General features: G+C 36.2%; 1 protein-coding gene across 4 annotated transcripts in view; it reads left to right on the forward strand.

Moving 5' to 3' along the window:
- The window catches only part of ADGRB3 (adhesion G protein-coupled receptor B3), a 717,179-nt gene that overhangs the window by 382,107 nt on the left and 313,433 nt on the right, over window positions 1-21,639 (forward strand). For all 4 annotated transcript variants that reach the window (XM_025444944.3, XM_025444946.3, XM_025444947.3 and 1 more), the window contains 2 exons: window positions 17,483-17,635; window positions 18,477-18,552. In XM_025444944.3, coding sequence (XP_025300729.1) covers window positions 17,483-17,635; window positions 18,477-18,552 — 229 coding nt within the window. The remainder of the gene's footprint in view (window positions 1-17,482; window positions 17,636-18,476; window positions 18,553-21,639) is intronic.

Below are 21,639 nucleotides of genomic sequence, written 5' to 3' on the forward strand. Positions count from 1 at the left end.
GGTCCTCTCTATCTCCTGGATCTGAATGCCTGTTTCCCTCCCCATATTAGGGAAGTTCTGAGCTATGATTTGTTCAAATATGCTTTCTGGCCCTCTGTCCCGCTCGACGCTCTCCAAACCCCAATTATATGTAGATTTTTCCTTCTGAGGCTATCATTTATTTCCCTTAACCTTTCCTCATGGTCTTTTAATTGTTTTTCTCTTTTTTCCTCAGCTTTCTTCCTTGTCATCAACTTGTCTTCTATGTTGCTCACTCTTTCTTCTACCTCATTAACCTTCATTGTTAGGACCTCCGGTTTGGATTGTATCTCGTTTGATTGATTTTTAATTTTGGCCTGATTAGATGTAAATTCTGCAGTCATGAAGTCTCTTGATTCCTTTATGCTTTTTTCCAGAGCTACCATTAGCTTTATAATTGTGCTTCTGAATTGGCTTTCTGACAATGAATTGTAATCCAAATTCTGTAACTCTGTGGCAGAGAGTACTATTTCTGATTCTTTTGTGGTGAGTTCTTTTTAGTCATTTTTCTCAGTGCAGAGTGGCTGTATGAACGGGCTGAGTCAAGAATATCAACCACGACCTAAGTAAATTTCACCCTACATGATTCTGCTTAGGTCAGAGACCAAAAATTAAAAACAAAGATCAGAATGAAATGAAACAAAAGGACCACTAAGGTGAAAAATTTTAAAACAAAGTAGTAAAATATAAAAGGCCAAGGATCCCAAAGAAGAAGAGAAAAAAAAGAAAAAATAAAAAGAGAAAAGAAAAAAAAAAAGGAGGGGGGGGACTGGGAGATGGTGATGGTGATGAAGTTGTAGTGGAGAGAGAATGTAGTCTACCTGAGTTAGAGGTAGAGGGTGATCCTCTTGTTTCTAAGTATATTAAGTTCTGCATGTTAGAAAATGCCTAGTCCCAAGTTTATATACACCAGAAATATTTGTAGAAAGCCCCAACATTGACCACCAAAACATAAATGAGATAAAAGAGTGGGGCAAAATGGGAATGAGGAATCTCACAGAATGAACCAGTACGGTATTCCACTTGGTTCTGGGTGCAGGTTGGTCATGTTTTAGAAGGTATTAACTTCCATCATTGTAGAACAAAATAAGGCAGAGAAAACAAAAACACAAAACAAAAAAAAAAAAACATATCTTGTATATCTCCCAAAATTAAGTTGAATACGTTGAAGGGAATCTAGAAGTGGAAAATATATCTAGGACCTGTAATTGTAGAAATATGAAAGTCAAAAAGGAAGAATCTTAAAAAGTGGAGGTGATAAAATATTGTAGTTAAGGTGGGAAAAGAGAAAAAAAATGGAAATTTACAGTCTGATATAAAAACGAGTTGTACTGGAAAAGGGAAGAAAAAAAAATAGGAGGGGTACCCTCTGGTTCTATATTCTGTAAATCCCTCGACTTCCCCTGGAGCTTTCCAGCACTGCTTGGTCAAGAACTTCCTCTTTCCCTGTACTTCCAGCTGGTCTTGTGGGGGAGGGGCTGCTGTGCTGACTCTCAGGTGTGTGCACCTGGGGGAGCTGCCCCCACCCCTGCTGGGTGCCGGGCTCAGTGGAAGCTACCCCATGAGGCCTCTGTTCCCTGGCGGCCCCGCCCCTCCAAGGCACAGGGTGACACCAGGAGGAACAACCCCACTGGCAGCAGCCAGCCCTGCAGCCCTGGAGTCAGCTCCCGCAGGAACCACCGCAGTCTCCCAGTCTGCGCTGGCCTGGATGCTCTGGGGCGGGGTGGGGGTGAGGGTGGGGGGGCCTGATCTGCACAGCTTGGGGTCGCCGGGCAGGAACACTCTCGCTGTCCTGTGCCCTCCCCGCCTCCATCAATCCCGGGGGGAGTGCAGGATCCTGGCTGTGTCCCCCGGCGCCCTGGGATTCAGGGCCTAAGCTGCTGGAATCGCGCTCCAGGGGCCGCAGCTCCCGAAGGCAGCAGGGCGCAGCCCCCTTGTCCTGAGCCACCCCCCTGACTCACTGGCTTCTCCCGAGGTCCCGTGGGGTGGGCCCGCTCCAGCCCTTTACTGATCCTGCCCACGGTGTGTGGCATGCTTTCCCCCAGGGTACACTTACTCTGTTGGTGACCCCGGGAACCTGGAGGCTCCATTGCCCCTCCTGCGGTTCTGCCCAATTTCCCTGCGGAGCACCTTTCCGTCTGGGAGGAATCTGGTGCAGATTTTTTAAAGTTCCCGCTTCTCCAGGGCTGGGCTTTCCTGTCCAGAGGCTCTCGTCATGGCCTTAGCCCAGCTCCTCGCGAGGGCCCTCCCTCACTTGATTCTTTTATAATTTTTTTCGCAGGCCCCTCCCCCGCTTGATTTTTTAAATTTTTTTTCCCCTTCCTACCTTGTTAGAAGTGAAAACTCTTTTCTCTGTAGCGTTCAGGCTATTCTCTCTTTAAATCTGAGGTCAAATTCGTAGGTTTTCAGGATGGTTAGAAAGTGTTCTAGGTAAGTTGGAGGGGCTGGGAGAGGTGAGAATCCTACTCCTCCGCCAGCTTGTCCCGCCCCCTCTGCTTTAATTTTATAATTTCTACTCCTTAACATGTAATACATCACCTGTATTCTTTAGAACTGTATCAATTTTCCCTCTAGATGCATCAAATAATTCTTTAGGGTAACTATATCCTTTGAATTCATAAGTGAATTAGACTCTTTTGTCTTTTTTTTTTTTAAAGATTTCATTTATTTATTCATGAGAGACAGAGAGAAAGAGAGAGAGAGAGAGAGAGAGAGAGGCAGAGAGAGAAGCAGAGAGAGAAGCAGGCTCCATGCAGATAGCCTGATGTGGGACTCGATCCCCGGTCTCCAGGATCAGGCCCTGGGCTGAAGGAAGCACTAAACCCCTGAGCCATCCAGGCTGCCCCTCTTTTGTCTTTAAATAATGTCTTCTGAACAGGCAAAAATATTTTTTTGGCTTTTGTCACCCACTTACATTTTTCACATGAAGACTTTTAACTTTAAAAATATTACTTGTGTGGCTGGTTTAATGTATTTCTTTAATTTGATCTTATGTTTTGGTTTGTGGCATATGAATATGAAAGAAAAGTGTGAATGAGTATGGATGTGTGTGTATGTTCTAAAATATTTATCGGTGTTTGCATCTGAAATGCAGTTGTTTCAGATACTTTTAAAATTTATACTCTGGGTTTAGGGGAAAAGTAGTTTTTTATTTTTTTTTTTCTTTTTAAGTTACATCACATATGAAGATGCTTTTTAATAAAAGTTAAACTGAATTGTGTATCCAATAATAATAAGCCTTAAAGCATATATAACTTTATATACTGGATAATATTTTATTTAAGTCTTAGTTGATAACTACAAAATAGAATGTTATAGTTGTAGGGACTAAATAGTCAATAAGTAATGTATTATATTGAATAATACATTATATATCCATCTGTATTCTGAAATCAAAGCCTCATATATTGAAATAAAGCTCTAAAATGCAGTAGGAATATAAACAGATATAATTGAGATTAAGTTACTGAAACATTTTATTTGCCACTACAAAATGTTTTAATAATTAACTTCAGTACCCATTTGGGCTACTTTATTACTTTTTGAAATATAAACCTCCTCTTTTCAAAGAATCTGTCTTGTTATTTAGGAGCATTAATACTTGTGTCCCTTTGTTCTAGGTCGTCTCCTTTTACTTTCCCCAAACTCATTGCCAGATTATCTTTAACTTTCCCCTACTCCTTAAAAAAATTTTTTCCCTAAAGTATAATATTCTTACTAAAGAGGGTAACCCCTACCATCTTTAAAGTTTATTATGAAAATGTACATTTCAAAATTAGCATATTAGAAATGTGGAATATTTACATTTTAAATAATAGTTTCTTAATAGAAAAGTAAGTATGAAAAAAAGAAAAGTAAGTATGTTAATATAATTTAGACAACATAAATGAAAGAAAACTGTAATTGATTTGCATGCTTTTAAACTACTTATAAATTATAATGAAACAGAACACTCAATTTAATCGCAGAATGTGTGTTTTTATGTGTTTGTGCATGCATGTGTATGGGGAGGAAGAGTAAATTATTGTTTAGTTGGAGATTTTTATTTTTTGTTTGCTTTTTGGTTTGAAGATTCAAAGAATAAAAATGTTTTCTGAACTTAATGGGAAAGAAATGAGGTTCACAAATGTAGAGCTCATGTATTACTTTTCCCACCAGTCATTCTTTAGTTTGTTTATATTCTGACTGTAAACCCATAAATCTTTACTCTAATGCCATGAGGATTAAAGAGTGTTTTTGAGGCATAAGGATCCAAAACTAGTCTGCAAAATGGGATTGATTGTACTTGGTTGAGAGTGAAGGTGAGAGTGTGGAGCCAAATGAGATAAAACACTAGGGTTGGTATTTAACTGCTGAGTAGATGGTCTCTTGTTACTGCTATTTGTCTGCTATTTCTTCAAAAAACTGTGTTTGTTTTTTTCAGTTTTTCAGTTCTCCCTATTTTGAAAAAGGCATAAGGCCCATGGTTTCTTTTTGGTAAGGTGAAGTGGCCAAATTTCTCTCTCTCTCTCTCTTTAGATTTATTTATTTATTAGAGAGAGAGTGAGAGCGAGTGCACATGCACAAGTAGGAGGAGGGGCAGAAGGAAAAGGAGAGAATCTCAAGGAGACTCCCCATTGAGCACAGAGCCTCACAAAAGGCTCAATCTCATGACCCTGAGATCATGACCTGAGCCAAAACCAAAGGTCTGACACTCAAGTAACTGAGCCACCCAGGAGCTAAAGATGTGGCTGAATTTTTATGAACAACTTGAAGTTATCTCTTTGTTCTTATTTACATTATCTTAGAGTTATGTGTTGAACGTTGCCAAGTTCCCCCTCCCAAGTTAAAATTAGTTCTTTGCTCTTCTTTTTTCATTATATTAAATCAATATTTATTAAGTGTCTGCCAAGTACTAATTATCCTCTGGACCCAAAAAGATGAGGCAAATATGCTTGATCTCTGTTGTTACAGAGATTACATTCTAGTGGGGAAGATTTTAAGTTTTCATTTTTATTTTTTTAAGTTTTCTCTCTCTCTTCTTTTTTTAAGATTTTATTTATTTATTCTTGAGAGACACAGAGAGAGAGAGGCAGAGACATAGGCAGAGGGAGAAGCAGGCTCCATGCAAGGAGCCCAATATGAGACTTGATCCCAGAACCCCAGAATCACACCCTGAGCCAAAGGCAGATGCTCAACTGCTGAGCCACCCAGGCATCCCAATTTTAAGTTTTTAAATATAAAACTTACTAGATGAATGAATGAGTATATAATTTGTATTATTGTATATGGGAAAATACAAGGAAAACCAATTTTTAAGATCAAAATGCATATACACAAATACATTCATAGACATATTTAAATCATGGTAAATAATATGAAGAGAGGCTAACTAACGTTTCTTACTTAGATATGCAGGCAGTGGTTGCTCTGTGCTAGAAAGTGGTTGGCATTCAAGCCAAGATCTGAGTTAAATAAGAATTAATCAAAGGACTGTTTTTTATTTTATTTTATTTTATTTTATTTTATTTTATTTTATTTATTTTATTTTATTTTATTTTATTTTATTTTATTTTATTATTTTATTTATTCATGAGAGACACAGACAGAGAGGCAGAGACACAGGCAGAGGGAGAAGCAGGCTCCCCACAGGGAACATGATGTGGGATTAAATCCCAGGACCCTAGGATCAAGCCCCGAGCCAAAGGCAGACCTCAACCACTGAGCCACCCAGGTGTCCCAGAACTGTTTGTTATTAAATGAAAGAACAGAAGTATGATTGGGGAGTGCTTGTAAATGGGGAAAGTAATGAGGTAATGTTGAAGAGGAAGTCAAGGTTCAAGTCATGGAGACCCTGGAGAGAATTTTGTTATCTGATACAAGTGTAACAGGAAGTAACACGGTTCAACTCTGCTTAAAAAATACTCTCATTGCAGTGTGGAAAGTGCATAGGAAGAATGGAAGTAGTGAATATAGTGAGTTTTTAATTTAAAGATTTGATGAAATGTGGAGCAATCAAAACAGAGATAAAAAGACAACTTTAAGTTGTGTTTTGGAAAAAAATAGCAAGCACAGTGATGATGAGATTCTGGGAATGACAATATGGACATGTCAAGGATAACTTCCTGTTTTCTGTCTTGGGGGAAGAGTAGATGGAGGTACCCTTTATGGATATGGGAAGGACTATATGCAAAAAGCATATTTAGATGAAGGGTGAGTAGAAATCAAGAGTAAATCTTCAGATGTGCTACATTTAAGATTCTTGAAGACTTCCAACTGAATAGTTCAATAGACAGATTTGGAGTTCAGAAGAAACATTCTTATTACCCATTCTGCCCATACTTAAGATATTAGTGTGAAGCAGATGTCTCACTAGATTGTAATATCTTTCTGTCTCAAGACTTTTTCTTTTTTTTATTTTTCTACCATATTTTACACAAGGCAGAGAGTGGTTAAGATAAAGGATAAAAGGCAAGTGACATATAATGTGTCTTATTTACTATGTGTAGGGAATGAACTAACTGCCTTCAGCTTAAACCTCATAAAAGGGTATTAATTTTTATAGATGGTTAAACTGAAGAGCAATTAAATCACTTGCCAAAGATCACAAAGTAGTTAGAAAACTAGATATTTTTGTCTTCAGGGGCCAAAGTTATCACATTAAACCCAGTTTCTTCTATTGTATCGTTGGTAGACTTCATTCATTAAAATATATATATATATATATATATATATATATATATATATATATATATTTATGAGTTGTGTTAGACCTACCGTATGTTAGGATCCAATCATACAGTGGTAAACAGAGAAAATATGTTTCCTTTTGGAGCTTATAGTCTAGCATAGGAAACCGCTAATAAACACATCTACATAAACTAGACTATGTTTAATTGTGAAGAGAGCCATAAAGAAAATAAACGGTGATATAATAGGAACGGTTGGAGGAGGGGATGAATTTCTGTAGCTAAGGCAGTTAAAACAGACCAAGTTAACAGAGACTCAAGGATAAGAATAGAAAATAATGTTCTAGTTAGAAAGGAAAAGTCCTGCGGTGGAAAATAAAAGACCTGTACAATTTGATCTGGGTCAGTAAACAAGCAGCCATGTATAATGTGACCATAGAGAGAGACAGAAGCCAAGCCATGCAAAGCCTTGTAGGCCATTGTATAAGATTTGGGTTTTATTCTAAGAGCCCTGGCAAAGCCATTGAATTATTTCAAGCAAGGGAACAATATGATCTGATTTATCTATTTTTTAAAGGTAACTCTAGTTTCTGAGAGAGTAAGCAATTCAGAGAAAAGAGTGGAATCAGGAAAACCAGTTAGGCAGCTCTTGAATTAGCTCAGGTTAGAGATTCTGGGAGTTTCTAGAGGGTAATGGAATGGAGATAAAAGTACAGTGGTTTAAGATATGTTCTAGAAATAATACTGAGAGAATGTGTTGATGGATGAGTCATAGGAGGCAAAGGAAAACCAGAAGTCAAGATGACTTTTAGGTTTTTGGTTTGAACATTTGAGTAGACTGTGGCACCGTCAATTAAGGTAGGTGACACTGGGGAAGAAAGTGCTTTAGTGCTGGGAAATCAAAAGTTCTACCCAATAAACATTTGTTGGATTAAAACACACACATAGGGCAGCCCGGGTGGCTCAGCGGTTTAGCGCCTGCCTTCATCCCAGGGCGTGACCCTGGAGACCCCGGATTGAGTCCCACATCGGGCTCCCTGCATGGAGTCTGCTTCTCCCCTCTGCCTGTGCCTCTGCCTCTGTCTCCTTTCTGTGTATTCTCATGAATAAATAATAAAATTTAAAAAAAATAAAAAATAAAACACACACATACACACAATACTAGCACACAAGACAGTTTTTATTACATAATTAAACACGTTTTCTTGCATGATCATTCATTTATGAGTTGTCTATGGCTGTTTTCATATCACATTGGCAGAATTGGGTAATTGCCTAATGGCCCACAAAGCTGAAAATATTATTTTTCGGCCTTTTATAGAAAAAGCTGGCCAACCTCTGCAATAGAGCATGACCTGAAGCTAATCTTAAAGTATGGTTTCAAATCAAACCAATGGTTCTTCTCCATAATCTTTATAAAACCTCTGACTCCTTTTAAAGCCACTTTGTCCTTATTAAAAGGCTTCTCTCTGTTCCTTAGTTCACGATTGCAGTTTTCTTTTCTCTCTCCATTTATTTTTGGTATCTTTCTATGTGTATTTGTCTTTACCCCCTAAAAGTGAGCCTTTCCTAAACTACATTTCTTAGCTTTGTTTTCCCCCTGTCATCTTAATATCTGCACAACTCACCATCTCACTTCTTATAGATGTTTGCACAAATGCCAGGTAACCAAAGAAGCTTTCCTCACTTAGGAAAACTTCCCAACCCCACTCATTAATCTCTAATCATATCATTTACATTTCTATCCAGTTGTCTGTTTTCCTTGTCTGTCTCCCACCCCACCCCATAATATGCCAGTCCATTAGAAAGACTAACTTTTTTGTTCACTGGTATATTTTCAGTGCCCATGACTGTGCCAGGTATGTTATGGGTGGTCAAATAATATTTTGAATAAAGTAATCTTTCCATTATATTCTTTCTTTAGGAGGATTTATCAATGCCCACATTATCAATTATCACTTCTAATTATAAGGGATCTCACTTACATTTTCAAATTCTAAATTTGATCATGCTCTAGATCTCTTAGCCTATGATATCATACTTAGCTTTTTCTCCTACTATTTCTCTACCTAAACTTTTCTGCCCTATTAGAAGTGTTACTATTTCTCTAGGACATATTAAATTTCCTCATTTCATGCCTTTCAAAAACTCATGTCATTCCTCCCACCCAGATGCTACTATTCTGATAGTTCTGGAATATTACAGGCCTTTTTCCGGCTCTAGGTTTGCATGGGTAGTTTCCTCTTCCCTGTGCCATACTCAGCTGCCAAACCACAGCCCTGACAGCACCTCTTCATTTTTTTTTTTTAAGATTTACTTATTTATTCATGAGAGAGAGAGAGAGAGAGGCAGAGACACAGGCAGAGGGAGAAGCAGGCTCCATGCAGGGAGCCTTATGTGGGACTTGATCCTTGGTCTCCAGGATCACATCCTGGGCTGAAGGCAGGCACCAAACTGCTGAGCCACCCAGGGATCCTGTGACAGCACCTCTTCAGTGAGGCCTTCTTCAGCCACACAACCATGTTCTATCTCATCCTTTAGTTCTTTTATACTCTAACAATCTAGCCTCATCTGGATTGTTTGTTCCCTTACTAATTGTGTGTATTCCCCACTAGACTGTGAGCTCTTTCAAAGCCAAGACTTCATGTCTCGCTCAGTTGTTAAATCATCAGTAGTAAGATAGCACTTGAAACATTCTCAGGACTCAATAGAGATTTTTTCGGATGAATGAATTTCCAGAATGAGCTTCTGAGTCTGCAATGATCTCTTTTCCCTTGTCACCCCTTAGCATTGGTCATTGCTATTACTTTTCTGGGAATGGATGAGTCACTATCTTGGAAAGCCCTTGGATTATTGGCTTTAGTTTGCTGCCTGCACTGATGCCTAATTTCTAATAGGTCCTTGGCTTAATTCTTCTCTAGGAAGATTGAAAACAGCTCACATATCAAAACAGCATATTATACACATACATGCAGACATGTGCATGTAAAAAGAAAGAAGTCAGTAATGTTGCATGTACTCTCCCTCTCCTCTGTCTCTCTCTCTCTCTCCTCTTTCTTATTCAGTACTTGGTTAATTATCATCTGATGTTCCTTCATCTGCAGGAATTCTATTCTTAATTTCTCTGGTTGGGAGAATAAGGAAAACATTTCCTAAAGCATTTTCTTTTTTAAAAAATATTTATTTATTTTTTTAATTTGTTAGAGAGAGCACAAGCAGGGGGAGGGTCAGAGGGAGAGAGGGAATCTCAAGCAGACTCCCCACTGAGGGCAGAGCCCAACGTGGGGCTCAGTCTCATCACCCTAAGATCATGACCTGAGCTGAAATCAAAAGTCCAATGCTAAACCTACTGGGCTACCCAGGCACCCCACTAAAGCTTTTTCTATTTCATTTGTTTTTACTATCTGGATATACATACAAAAATGACTCTCCCATATAACATTGCATTTATGTTACATGTAAAATCATGAACTACTTGGGTAGAGAAGATGAACATTTATAAAAAAAAAAGTGTCTCTAAAAGACCACAAAACATACTATTTTTGAAAACTAAAAGAAAAATGATCTAATCAGCTAAAATTCCTCCACTAAGTGTAGCATTGAAAGAAAAGGTAGGGAGAACATGCAATAGGTAGCAGAATAAGTACAGAAACCCATGTTTTTTAGAATGGGTTTCTCTTTAAAGAAAAATTTTACTGTTTTAAAAAAGCTTCTCCATCATATGTCTAGAACAGAGGTAGGCATACTTTCTCTGCAAAGGGCCAAACAGTAAATATTTTAGGGTTTGTGGACTGCATAGTCTTCAGTGCAGCTGTTGAACTCTGCCACTGTTGCAAGAAAGCAATCTTAGATTGTATGTAAGTGACTGGATGTGGCTGTGTTCCAGTAAGACTTCATTTGTGGACACTGGAATTTAAATTTCATATAATTTTCACATGCTAAGAAATATTCTTTTGATTTTTTCAATCATTTAAAAATGTGAAAACCATTTTTAGCTTGCAGACCTTACAAAAAGAGCTGATAGGAAATATTAGGCCTGTGGGTTGTAGTTTGCCAATTTCTGGTTGAAACACTTCAGCTTTAGCCAGAGTCATGTGTGACTATGGACATACCATGTGCATAAGTATGATTAAATGTTAGGGATATAGGAGTGACCTGAGAAGAAGCTAAGGGACTCCTTCATGAAGAGCACTAAAGTCTGTCAAAAATACCGTAAGGGGAAAAAAAATACCGTGGGCAGAAAGAAGAATGAGCTGTGCTGTGCAGGGACTTTTAGGCTTATATTTAAATAAAACAAAAACAAAAACAAAACAGCCAATGGATAAAAACAGAATCTGAAGCTAATGATTCACAAGTAATTTACAAGTTTTTTTTTTCATGATGGAAAGGGATATGTAAAATGGTTAAATATAAAGTTTCAATATATATGTCATTAAAAGCTAACAAACTGAAAAAAAGTATCCTTGATAGATCACATAGTTACATTTTGAGTACCTAGTTTGTCTATTTTTAAAAATCAGAGGATCCTAGGGGCCCCTGGGTAGCTCAGTCTGTTAAGTAGCTGATTCTTGACTTTTTGCTCAGGTCATGATCTCAGAACATGATCATAATCTCTCTCATGTTCTCATGGGATCCAGTCCCTTGCTGTGTCAGTGTCCATGCTCAGTGGGGAGTCTGTTTCAGGATTCTCTATCTGCTTTTACCCCCAAACCCCTGCTACTGTGCTTTCTCTCTCTAAAAAGTAAATAAATAAATATTTAAATAAAAATTAGAAAATTATAGTTAGAGGATCCTACACTTTCTCTGAAAAAGAAAAACCTGTAAATTCCTAATGGGAAGAATATTTCTCATCTAAATGTCTGTGTACTGATCCTGGGACTTGGGGATACTTCTCTGTAGCAGACACTCCTGCCTAGGGGCTCTGTTTCTTGGGAAGTGATGGTTTCAGACTGTTTCCTGGCAAGCTTGTCTTTCTCTTTGGCCCTCAGTGTTCCCAGCTTAGCTTTTCGGGGAAAGAGACCCAATAAATGGAGGAAACAGGGTGATTAAGAACAACCAAAATCTGTCTGACTGTCTGTTTCCTATAAACCATGCACTGCTGTAGAATCCTAAAATATGATTTTTTATAGAGATGTTAGAACATAAAGATTAGGGGCACCTGGGTGGTTCAGTGGTTGAGCATCTGCCTTTGGTTCAGGTCGTGATCCCAGGGTCCCGGGATCCAGTTCCACATCAGGCTCCCTGCAGGGAACCTGCTTCTCTCTCTGCCTGTGTCTCTGCCTCTCTCTGTGTGTCTCTCATGAATACTGAATAAATACATAAAATCTTAAAAAAAAAAAAAAAAGAACATAAAGCTTATGCTGGACAAATTAAAGTACATGTATATATCTCCTTTTGATAATCACCATTCTTCAGTGGTACCCAGTTTTGATCTCCTGTTGGGACAAGTGAGAATAGTTTTATTTCCTTTCATCGAATCATTATGTCTGTCTTTTATATTTAGTGCAAAGATCTTGCAGTAAAACAAAGTAAATTTACTGTTAATTTATATGGGTAAAATCAAACTGTACCACACAGTGCAAAATCATATACTTCTGAGTAGGCAAACTGAGAATTGAATCACAATGTTATCACTTAAACAGAATCTACTTCCTCACTTGTAAAATGAATATAGGGATAATAACAATGAGGATACTGATAATAATGATGCCTCCTAGGATTATCTTAAATATCAAGTAAGGATTGTTCTAAATATTAAATAAGATATCACATGTAAAGCAACTACCTAAATGCTGTGCTAAGAACAGTGCCTAGCACTGAGACATTTGATACATACTTACTGAATAAATTAAGGAATGGCTAACAAATGTTGAGGTCATGTCAAGTGTTCAATAAATGTCAGCTGTCCTTCCCTTCCCTCCCAAGGGCCCTCAGTATTTTATAAGGCACTCAGCACTGCTATATAAATATAGAAAACCACGGCCTTTTAAACTGCTAATTGCCAAGGGATCACACTATGTGCAGGCTTTGCTCGGTCTCTCTGTGCTTGCTGTAAGTATACAAACAAAACTAATAGTTGCTTTCTAACACACGGAAGCCATGCATAGTCCCTTCCTTGCCATATTTTTCTGACAAGATTTCAAAATTGTAGAGGTGACCATCTAGTAATTTTGAGTGATGTTTTCCACAAGCAAATCCATTTTGATAACCAGACAATTTTCTAATATTGGTGAGTCAAGACCTAATTTGTAAATTGTTCCCTCCGAATCAACATGAAAAATGATGTAAACTTTAAATATTTTGGAAACATCAATATCCCTTTTAAGGCATCCCTTAAACTTCTATTTCAGTATCCACCCACGCTTTTGTTTATGATTATAATATGTCCTTGCTTGGGAGTCTCCTTCTACTCATTTATAGAAAATGAGTTGCTACCCTAAGCACTTAGGTCACCGCATAAGAGTAGTGCTTTTGAAGTTCTCTTTGCAGGCTGGCCTTGGTGGCAATGGTAACACTGCATTTGTCTTTGAGGTCGTGGTCATTTTTCTTTTCAATAGAGATTTTTAGCCTAGCTGACTTTGTGTGACCAAATAACCAGGGAAGTCAACTTCTTCCCTCTGGCAGGTTCTATTGGTAAAAGGAAAGGGAGAGAGAGAGATGGAAACAAAGATACACAGAGAGACAGAGGGATGGAGGGAGGAGAGAAAGAGGGGGAAGAAAAGAAAAAAGGCCGAGGAGAAGGGAGAGGAAGAGGAGAATGGGGGAGGTAAGGAAGGAAGGAAAAAGAATGAATAAAAAGGAATCTTCAGCTCCCTAGGTGGCATATTTAAGTTCTAAAGGGTAAGCTCTATTTAAGCACATTTCCTGCCTTTGGTTATGTGTATATATTCAATATAAAGTTTTAAACATGTAATCTCAATCCTAAAGTCATTGAAGCACAATGAAAAAAAGGATGTTTAATGCAAAAGCCAATATTTGTAATACAGAATACACAGTGAGGTAGTTCCTTTGGACTTGATCATGGGAAAACATACTTTCATACTAGTAGCTAACACTAGTATGTTCTAGAAACTCTTCTAGGCATCAGTCTCTTGCCTCTTGACATATAGTAACCTATTTCATCTTCCAACATTCCAGTAAGGCAGATAATATTATTCCCATGTTACAGAAGAAGAAATTGAGGCACAGAGAAGTTAGGCAATTGGCCCAGTGTCACACAACTTCTAAGATGAATATGGAATTTATCTTCTAAAATGAAGGTTTGGGGAGTAATAGTGGATGCTTTTCATAATTATACAAAACAGGGGTAAACTGGGACTGACCTGGAAAAAACAAACAAACAGGACATTATAGTTACCCTAAAATATCAGGATTTGAAACTCAGGCCCAGATCCAGAGTCCATACTTGAATAATTGTAGTAAACTGTGATTTTCCTCTGTTGACTCTCTTTGCCCATTATGTTCATGGCATTCATGCACACACTTTGGCTCTCTCATCTCTTCCTGCTACCTGCCTTCCATTCTTGTCCATGAAGCAACTGATGCATCAAATTAATTAACTCCAACTTTAGTATGTGGACCATTCGCATTCCCTGGCATGACGTTACCTGACAGAGCTGCCATTCTCCAGGACCTCAATTAGGGCGAAGTGCTAAAATCTCATGTTTTTCCTCAGAAACAAGGTTAGAAGCTCCACCCTGCTTTGGTGAACCAAAGGCAAAACAAAAACAAACAAAAAGCAGCCCATATGCTTTAGATTCAACTGGAAAAATTCCTTATGTTTTCTGATGAGAAAGAATTTGATGCTGACTATCCAAATTCAAAATGAAGGTTTTAAAATTGCAAAATGAAAGTGCAGCTGGTTTTGCTCCAAGGTTTATCAGTGATGAGTCACCTATTTTTATTGCATAAGAAATCAAATCTAGTGTTGTAATGAAAACACGATACAGTAAATTTAGGATAATTCTTGGAGCATTTGAGATGTGCCTATTTGTTCAGGGACACTGTGTCCTTTGAGGTTTCTTCTAAGCACTTTAATCTTCTGTAAGAAAGGCATTTTCTCAGTTTTTGAGGAAAGATGCTCTATTATCTAACCACTCACAATGACTGGTTTTAATGCAGCAATTACTGCAGAAGCAGAGGATGGAGATTGTGCACTTATGCTTTGCATTTATGTTCCTTTGTCAGGACTGGACACATTTGTATAAAGTTGGCATACTTTAAGACATTCATTTTTCATCTTACCTCTTTGGTATTCACTTAACATCTGAGCTTCCAAGTTCCCTAAAGACTGCATCTAAGTTTTATTGAAGGGTTTTGGACAGTTAAACTGGGTGAAGGAGGGAAGGGATTGAGGATTGAGTTGGCCCGAGTGACTGGTACAGGTACTAAAAGAAGGAGAAAATAAAAGTCATCTTTAAATTATTTTTGCTATAGGGAAATAAGATTTCTTGTTAATCATGTCAGAGTCATGAAGAACCACAGTGTCATCTAAGGTATCTTCCTAGATACAATATTTTCAATAAACACATTATAAAAGGGATCTGACTTCATAGACTGATAAGATTCAAATGCTAGCCTTAGATATCGGTAGACATCATTTTTAAAACATGAAGTATTTAAAATTGTCATCTAATTGTACATTAGATGATCCTAATTGATTTTTATATTTGTTAATCTATACTGTGTTCAAAAGTACAATCTAATCTATATAGTCATAACTTAATAGCTAACGTGCCTTGAACTGAAGAATGAATGCATTTCATCATGTGAGATACAAGCATGTATAGTTATATCATTTTTGTATATTTAAGAGTATGGCATTAGACTAGAATTTATTCAAGATAAAGTGATAGAGTTGGTACAGAATGTGCTTCCTCCATTTGTAATTTCTTCTTTTGGTTCATTTGATTTTTGTTTTCTATCCAAGGTGTATAGAAACAGAGGAATTATTAGACTTTGGGGTCCAGCAATCTATTTCTTGTTTATGTTCCTTTATGACAGAAACCAGTTGTGTGGCAGTCAGCAAAACCTTCATTTTTTTTCCATCAGTTTTTAGAGCAAAGAGGTGAAATAAATATCCTTTAAATATCAAGAAAACCAAAGTTAGAGTCAGGGGACTTGAAAGCAGATGAACTTAGTTTTGCAGACTGAATAAAGCGTATAAGGACCCTTAAGAAAGAATATGCTGTCAATCTGCTGACCTATCCATCTATTTGCAGTGGAGAATTTGGACCTTTCAGGACACGTGAACTGGATTATTTATGGACAACAAAGACTATATTGTTTGAAAAATTAAAGAAACTAAAATAATTACAGCTGCTATCCAAAAACAGCATTTAACATCCATAACAAATTTATGTGTTACTCAGCACCCTCTTTCCTTCAACATTTAGTAACAAAATCCTTTTTTAAGCTTATTATGTCAAATTACAAGCCAAATGAAATTCCATCCTATGCTGATAATGGATGTCTATAATAGCCTGAAAGAGCTTTAGTAAAGTACAATAATACATAACCATTTCAATTTGGAACTAAGCCAGTGGTGCAATATATTTATATAACTAATATTGTTAAATTCTTAATTTTCATTCTCTTGATTTAAATTACAAGTTTCTTCAGAATGAAATCCACTTATGAAGAGGTGAATGGTTTCTTACTTTAGCTTACTATTATAATAGCTTCTGTAGTTTTCTTTGGTATCTTTCTATTTAAAGTTTCATGACATACCTGAAACTTTAATGTAGAACAAGTATGTACCATTTTCTTAATTGGAAAAGTGTATAATCAACAAGCATTTAAGTATTCATTATTATAGTTTTATTACATATATGTGTGTACATAATTGTTACATAAAATAAATATTCAGGCATTACCAAACATATCATTCATGAATTTTTTCAATATATATTAAAATACTTATTGCAAGTAAAGACACAATTCTCCATTCAAAGTACATATTTATTACTTTCAATTGTGAGAGTATGTTTTAAAAGTTTGCTATTGATCTCCTTAATGGATATTTCTGCATATTGGCTCTGTGGTTATGGCATTACTTGTGCTTTATTATTTGGATTATCACAGCTCTGTCTCCAAGAGCAATATGACTTTGCTTTCCATGCCTCCATGGTCCCCCATTTAATCCATGAAAAATCTGTTCCAAAGATAACATTCAGATGTAAATGTGGAAAATTTGTTTGAAGACAAAGTTCAGATTTAAATGCAAATTTCAGCCTATGAATCAAGTGTGTTAATCAAAATATTTAGCAAAAAATACAGTATGGACTTCTGACTATTGGAATGGAGGTCAGCCATGAACAACTAATGGCAGTACATGTTGGTCTTCTTAGAATATTCTCCATGGGGGATCCCTGGGTGGCGCAGCGGTTTAGCGCCTGCCTTTGGCCCAGGGCGCGATCCTGGAGACCCGGGATCGAATCCCACATCGGGCTCTCGGTGCATGGAGCCTGCTTCTCCCTCTGCCTATGTCTCTGCCTCCTCTCTCTCTCTCTCTCTCTGTGACTATCATAAATAAATAAAAATTAAAAAAAAAAGAATATTCTCCATGGACTGTCATTGTATGATTCTTGTAGAACGCAACTGAAATCTAGATTGATAGGCAAAAGCATTGGCAACCTTAATGAACATTGTCTAATAATAGGAAATAAGTCTGTTCTGTGGCTCTGATAAATATAATTTTGGCTTAAAATTTTATTTTGAATATAGCAATATTTAATTTGGTCAATTTTTATTACACTGAAAGATCTTAGTTAACATTATTACTTCTTTTCTAATAGTGGCTAGCATTCAGAAGCTTCCTGCAGCCTCTGTTCTAACAGACATCAACTTCCCAATGAAAGGACGAAAGGGAATGGTTGACTGGGCAAGAAACTCAGAAGACAGGGTAGTCATTCCAAAAAGCATTTTTACTCCTGTGTCATCATCAAAAGGTAAATATGTGAAATAATTTGAGCTTTGAGCAAAACAGTTATAATATGGTCATTTAATAGTACAATAGATATAAATCTGCTTGTGTCAAACAACTTAGTAACAGTCTACAATCATGAATCTAAGCTAATTTTGTAAACATAGAAAACTTACATTTGGTCTTTAAATCTGAATTTAATGGAGGAAAGGACTCATTAAAATAGAAAAAAAGAAATACGAGTGCAAATTATAGACCTAAGCTTGGCATGGTTAGGTTTCAATATTGACAGTTTTATCCCAGAGTAGAGCACATGACATAATTTAATTTTAGGTATGGAAACATGTTGCATTTTCCACACAGTCATTTCTTATTTCTTCCTCACTTTTGCTTTGGTTTGTAGATATTATTTTGGTATATAAAAGCAAATTTAAGAAAAAAAATTAAGTTTTAAGAACATCTTCAGAAGCCTCTAAAGTTAATGGCTACTTTTGATAGTGACATTGTAGTCCTTGTTTTTTACCTTGGAGATTTTGACCTTTAGCTTGGATCCAAAAGAATATTGTCTCTCTTTTCCCATATCATTGGGAATTGAAACTCAGCTGCAACTACAGTAGCCTCTTCAGCCTGATGAAGGAAGTTTACTTCATATGACAGAAAAGCACTGAAAACACATCCTTTTGAGCTACCATTAATATGTATGGTGTGTGGGCTAATCTGCCTAATGCATGGTTAGGAAGGCATTTCTTCTATTCAACTTTGCATCAGCAAGTACTGGAATCCCCTGGTAATGAGCAGATTACAAATTTTATAAGACAGTATTTTTCTTGTCACTTCACTAATATTTTTTATTTCATTTTTTCTAGAATTAGATGAATCATTGGTATTTGTTCTTGGAGCAGTCCTGTACAAAAACTTAGATCTAATTTTGCCCACTTTGAGGTAAGCTGCAAAGTAATAAGCTGTTACAATCTTTGTAAATTATTCCAAAAATGTGATTATAGCTCATTCTATGAAAATAGTCAAACAAGCTTTGTTAATACAAAGTGCTCTTTCTTAAATTAAATAGAAAATACCCATTTAATGAACAGCTTATTAGCATATTATGCACTTCAAAACAACTAGAAAAGACAATTTTGGTCTCTGATTATACCCCTGCAATTCTTTTGTAACTAATCATGACTTGCCTTAAGACTGAGAGAAAAAAAAAAAAGTAAGAAAAAGAAAAAACTCATCTCTGTAATAGAATGGGTTGTTTTAAAATTAATCTGTCTTCTCTCTTTATTTTCACTTAATGGTACTGTTCATCAACATTACATGAAATGAAAGGAGTGCCATGATGACTGGGAATGAATGCTTTGTTCTTCACTTGCATAAGATCTCAATTTGCCTCTAAATAAATATTCAATTATAGCTACATTAAGAAAAAATGCTGTTGTTAAATTGAGGACTATTTTTGGAAGAAATCCATTGATTTCTTTCCTCCCAGACATAAAAAGAAACAATTACACATAGTAATTCCACGAGCATTAATTTATTCGCTCTATTGTCTTAACTATTTTCCCTGATCTCACAGAAAATATCATTCCCACCTACTTGGGTAGTGATGCCATCACTCATGATGACCTATTTCCTCTACCCCATCTCCTTCTGGAGGACTGAGACCAAGTTGGTAGTTGTTGCTGTTGTTGTTTGTTTGTTGTTGTTGTTGTTGTTGTTATTTTTCTCTTAAACACAGCCACATTTGCAGTGAGTTCTTACACCCTTCTGAATAAAGCTTCAAATTTTTAGAGGGGAAAGACTGTGAATGATGTGTACAGTTATACCAGAAGCATAACAAATAGTCTCATAAATAAACACAATGAGGGCAGTCCAGCAGAAAAAAATGGGCTTGTAAGGAAGCAACTAAGTTTTCTGCAACAGCAGTAACTAGTCTTCGATTCTTTGGAGAAAATCTTCCCATGTGCAACAAATTATTAATATGGTCAGTAAATCTCTAGCTGCATTGCAGTTTCTTCTTCAACCAAAGAGGCACAGAGGCAACTTATGGGAAGTTGAGTTTTCTTTAACTCCCTTCTCTGGATGGAATTTGGACTTTCTGAATTTGAATCAGATCTGTGCCTGTTTGCTTTTGTTCTATCAATAACAGATTTTCAAAACTAATGAGTTTACTCTCCACTTGGCCACTGGTTTTGTTAAAATGCATGGGAATGCACAATTACAGATAAATGGATTTATAGTTATACTCCCTCTAACATTGTGTATGGTATTCATTTGAAAAGAAATGTACTAAAGTTAAATTTACCCAGATACTCAAAGTTAGGCCCTTATTTCCATAGGGAATTCATTTGTATGAAGCTAATCTTTCAAGAACTCTAGATTAGGCACTAACTTAAAATCAGATGACTAGGATTTTCATTTTAATTTCACATAACAGGAAATTTATAAACTTATTCAGTAACTCAGAAAGTGTCTGCCTTCAGTTCAACTTTAAAATATAAGCACCTTAAAAAATAAACAAACTAACAAAACTAACTAAATAAATAAAACGTAAGTCCCTTGATGTGCAATATTCATCCTATTTGCTGCTGAGGGATAGAGTGAATGCAAATGAAATATTCAACATAAAATGCTTTAGATTGTGAATTAGTTTATCTCCTACATGTCTAACAAAGTTGCATTATGATTAATCTTGTTTTGCATAATACCACAGAAGTCACTCACACAACTGAAGTCAGATTATGTCATGTTTCATAACCTTATGGTCAAGGGAATTGAATATTTGGGGTAATCTAATGAGTATGTTATGAGTGATTTAATGGCTAAAGCAGGGAATAATCCAGAGCAGTGGTTCCCCCAATACCACCGGTGACAAAAACGGATTCAGATTAGTTTGGGGACAAGTTGTTGACTTCTTTATATGTAAATTGTGGGGTTGAACTTAAAAGTTCTTTCCAACTTAAAAAATTCCTTGTCTTTATTGCAGTAAAATAGAATTGTGCAGTTCTGACATATTCTTTAAAGTCCTAAACAACCTTTATATAAGAAATAGGCTAATGTGAGTATATATACCCACTTATGCTTTCCATGTATAAAATAATTAGGTAAATGACTATAGGAAAACAATATTCATATTTAGATTTATTGACCAGGAACAATAACAATGGAATGCTCTGAATGAAATGTTTAAGTACTACTTGAAAGGTGAAGTATTAGCATTTACTTCTCATTTTCTTTTATTTTATACAGTGAAATAAAATAAAGAAGCATTCTCAGGCTTGTTTTATTTTCTTCTCCTTTTCAAAAGGCTACTCAACTTTCCAGAAAGTTGAATTAGTAACCGTACCAATGACAGATCTGCTAAATAAGAGAAGTAAGCCTTTTAGAGGACAAGGGTAGTGTCTTTGTTTTAGTCACTGAACAAATATTTACTAAGCAGCAACTCGGCTAACCTTACTGTCTGAATTCTTTTAAATCTTCTCTACTATCGAAATTCCATGACAGTGTTTAATAAATAATAAAGGTCCAAGTAATATTTACTGGAATAATTAATTATCTTATCTGATAGAATATTCTACATAAGCCATTTTTAAAATAATAGGCATTTAGTGTACATACCATACAAATATCTTAGGAACAGAAAAATACATATATTTTGTTGTTTTACTTATAAATTGGACTATGTGAATTGAACCCAATAGGAAAGAATAATCTTCTAATTCGACATGAAAAAATACACAAATTTGCTCTTTATATTTACTTATTATTTACCAAATTTTCATGACACATTTTCCTGAGTGATTATTTTACTAATTATCTGTTCAAACTATTGGAGCCAAGTTTCCCATACACTGAATAATGTTAAGCTTGCTGTTAAGTTTCTAGAAATTTTATATTTTGATGTAATCATTTTCAAAACAATACTTTGCATAATTTCTCTCATGGGGACTAGGAAGGAGAACTTGATGTAATGTTTTGAATAGATATAATTTAGAAATTTTCCTTCATACATAGGCAGAAATAACTTTG

The sequence above is a fragment of the Canis lupus genome, chromosome 12 (genome assembly GCF_003254725.2).
Source record: "Canis lupus dingo isolate Sandy chromosome 12, ASM325472v2, whole genome shotgun sequence".
Lineage (NCBI taxonomy): Eukaryota > Metazoa > Chordata > Mammalia > Carnivora > Canidae > Canis > Canis lupus.